The sequence below is a fragment of the Limulus polyphemus genome, unplaced genomic scaffold (genome assembly GCF_000517525.1).
Source record: "Limulus polyphemus unplaced genomic scaffold, Limulus_polyphemus-2.1.2 Scaffold6169, whole genome shotgun sequence".
NCBI classification, from domain to species: domain Eukaryota; kingdom Metazoa; phylum Arthropoda; class Merostomata; order Xiphosura; family Limulidae; genus Limulus; species Limulus polyphemus.
The window spans coordinates 30449-34303 of record NW_013671779.1 but is presented as its reverse complement, the minus strand read 5'-3'; the positions used below and the strand labels follow the sequence as shown (position 1 = coordinate 34303).

The window sequence follows — 3855 nt, the reverse complement described above, 5'->3', positions numbered from 1 at the left end:
AATCAAGAAAGGACTTGTATCGCTGAAGATTCTCAGAAAGAATTTCTACCAAAAACAAACAAACAAGCAGATACGTAACAATATTTCACTAATTAATAATAAATGTGAATTTTTATAACCATCTGCACAATTTCCATGAAGAAGTCCATTACTATATCTGTGGTGATGGAAATTCTACCATGGAAGTTCTGATAATGCTGTTAATGGAGTCTAAATTATCCCCCACCCTATTGAACATAATGCAAAATCTTTATATTTTCATGGATCTGTACCGGATAATCATAGTATATATTATGACTGCAGTATCGAAAAATTTAATGCAATGTTTTGTTTACCCTCAAATATATAAATATATAAATATAAAAAAAAATAAATGATGAGAAGCAAAATAAAGGTTTTTTAAATGTTCCACTGGGAGGCCTGTATGTCGCAGCTGTACATGACACAGAAAAATAAAAATACTAAAATGAACCATCTAATTTAGTCATTATAAGAGATTCAAACATAATTGTATCACTTGTACTTAACCATCTGTTTGATGAGAAACAATTCTTGTAAGACTTCTGTTGAACAAATTACAAGAAACAAAAGAAACTGCCTCGTCTATAACATCAACAACAAAAATACTTAACTTAAATTTACCATCTTGAACCAGGAAACAAACTAGTGTTTGATTTTCCTTTTATATACCATTCTAAAATATGGCATCTGTTTCATGACAACCCACAAAACAAATCACCCATTTTCTCAATAATAAAATTTATTTATTTTTTTAAAGATGATGAGAGCCATCTTTACCAAGCTGATGAAACAATAAAGTAGCTATGTTTAAAACATGTCACTGGTTTCCACTATGTGTCATCTAGGAATGCCTCCAATATGAAGCGGCTGCCACCGACACATGAAAGTAAGTGAATTGTGTTGTAAAGTTATTATTCTATTGGTGGCAGCTTTGCTGTCTGTAACTTAGATTTTATGTTTGGAGCTGTTGCAATCCAGCTCAAGAGCTCTAGGTTTTTCAGTCTCTTCTTCAGAACTGTCAGCTTCATCTTCTTGGCAACAACTACCTTCGTCTGAGCTGTCACTGTCTTCAGTTTGTTCTTTCTGAGGTGCTGGAATTTCTTGGACTTGCTGGATAAAAGAAGACAAGTATGACAAAACATTTGTTTTATATATCTGAACTTTTAAGATTACATTTCAACAAAAAATAGTAGTTTTCTTCCAGAACAGTTTTTGCAATATTTTCATACGAGTAAATGATGAGTTTACATTTTGTTCTAAAGTGAATGGTTTTCGCATGAAATTAAAAATGCTACATATGAATGCCACAATGTCAAAATAATAGAAGACTTTGACCTCATTTCATCTTAATTGGATACAACAAATTCAAAGAACACACATGATAATATATAACTTAATACAACTATAACTGCTTCCATTCTGTGAGGTACTTTCATAATTATGAGCTGACAGGCATTTTCAGTTACCCTTAATTGTTGTTTTTGAAAGCTTAAAGACAGATGGAATGCTGAGTTCTAATTATTTTTTTAAACTAACCTTACAGATAATCCTAAAGATGCTAAATTCTATTATTAACTGGATTTTATCTTGCCCATTCCATAAAACTGATATTTTACTTTGGAACCACACATGAATATAATGAGCTTTCTATCAGAGATCATTATTCTGCTAGTACAACACACTTAGTTTGGTTGAAAAATTCAGCTATAACTTCTAGAACACATCCATTTAAGGTCTTGATATTCATGGTACCTTACACCTCCCAATAATGCACATAAAAATATGCCCAACTACACACTATAACACCCATCCACAACCCCATCTTGATCCTCTACATTAGCGCAACCCAATAAAAATCAATTTGTTCATCTTCATGCCTCTAAACCCATTTTGACACTTGATAATGCAGCACTTATCATGCCATATATTTTTCAACCAATTGTCAATATTCTAGAGCTGACAGAATATGGTAAGTAAAAAAATGGTTGAATATTCTTGAGAATTGTATTCACTAGGCCCTTCATGGAGAGCACACTATAGACCTCAAAGATAGTACCTGTTCACATGGCCAAACTGAGTGCAATAAAGACACTTCATATTTGTTACAAAGATTATCTCCAACACTTTTTCACTAAAAACCCTAACACATTCATGTTTAACATACTACAACAACAGTTTTGGCTGACCTGAATGTATTTTTAAATGTTGGTCTAATGCTAAAGATACACCTAACTTAACTATTCGACAGTAACTTGACGTCTTGTATATACTTCAACCTATCTATTTTACGTGCTCGTTTCGTTGTGCTTTCGGAGTATCCTTGTATAATGTTTTAAGTAGGCAGTGTAGCATGTTTTTTTTATATAAGTGTATGTATGCATAATGTACATTTATAACTTCTTCCTCTATTCAACACATTGCTGTCTTTCATTTATCATTAAAATTTATATAATAATTGAGTATAGTGAGGCTCTGCTTCAAGACTATGTACAATCCAGTTCGTTTTATAAGTATCTTTTGTACAATTTTAACAATATATAAAGTTTTTTACTTTTATTTTAAGAACATACCAGGGTTTATACAGAACTTTAAAAAATAAATTCCCAGACTTTTTCTCCAACCATTCACATTATATAAACATACATATATATTTATATATATAAAGTAAATTATGCTCGGAAATCACCGCATTAACTACTTTAAATACAGTATTAGCTTTATATACTAAACATAGTAGCTAGCCAATACATTTCTGTTAATGATTACTGGTAGAAAAAAAAAAGACTTTTCCCTGACTTTTCTATATTTTCCCTGCATATAGATACATTGTACGTGTACACTATCTATTAACTGATATATATATAATTTGGCAAAAACTACATCTTTCCGAGTGATTAATAAAATATATATTGGAGCATTTGGGAATTTCCATTAATAATCTTGTGACAACATGGCTTGTTGATAAAGATAAACTTACTTCCATTGGGTTTACTGTAATGGTCAAAGAGCTGCCATCCCATGCCATTTCATGGTCATCTGGGCAGTTGCCTTGTGATCGACGATGGGCTGCTCGAATTCTAATTACTCCCAACACGATCATAAACACCAAAAACCCAACACAGATGATGATGATGACAGTGACAGTATGACCTGCAAATAAAGATTTTCATATCAGCTTGTTTGTGAATTATAAAAAAAAACCAACACAGATGACAATAACAGTCTGACCTCAACACCAGCCTTATACAGGTGAAGGGGGGCCGGAGAGAATATTGGCATGAAGATGTGTAGATCACCAAGGTGTTGGGCATGATGGTTGGGGTAACTAAAGCACATTTTGGGATGGCTATAATGCTATACTAATTTGTGTGTTATATATCTTTGTGAAAAAACAAACAAACTTGCCATACGTTTTGGGGTGGCTATAATGCTATACTAAGTTGTGTGTTGCATATCTTTGTGAAAAAACAAACAAACTTGCCATACGTTTTGGGATGGCTATAATGCTATACTAATTTGTGTGTTATATATCTTTGTGATAAAACAAACAAACTTGCCTGGTTGATAAATATGTTCTACAAGAAAATGGTTAAATCTGGTTCTGTAGTGGTTTTTAATATGCATTTCACACATTAACTGGAGTCTTTACAAATGAAAAAGTGAGATATGTTTAGAATATTCAAATATTGCACATTTTAAACACAAAATTCAATCTATTCTGTGGGAAATTCATCAATATTCGAGATACAGATTATGGGTTTATAAGTTTTACAACCTTTTGAAAACTTTGAAGTCTACACTTTAATTCCTTGGTATATTGTTTACAGTAAATAT

General features: G+C 31.9%; 1 protein-coding gene across 1 annotated transcript in view; it reads right to left on the bottom strand.

Annotated features, from left to right (window-relative positions):
* Positions 1-23: 23 nt before the first annotated feature.
* Positions 24-3855, bottom strand: part of LOC106473432 (calsyntenin-1-like) — a gene marked incomplete at its 5' end in the record, with an annotated part of 30707 nt that continues 26875 nt past the window's right edge. The window contains 2 exons of the mRNA XM_013934112.2: positions 24-1131; positions 2999-3171. Coding sequence (XP_013789566.2) covers positions 967-1131; positions 2999-3171 — 338 coding nt within the window. The remainder of the gene's footprint in view (positions 1132-2998; positions 3172-3855) is intronic.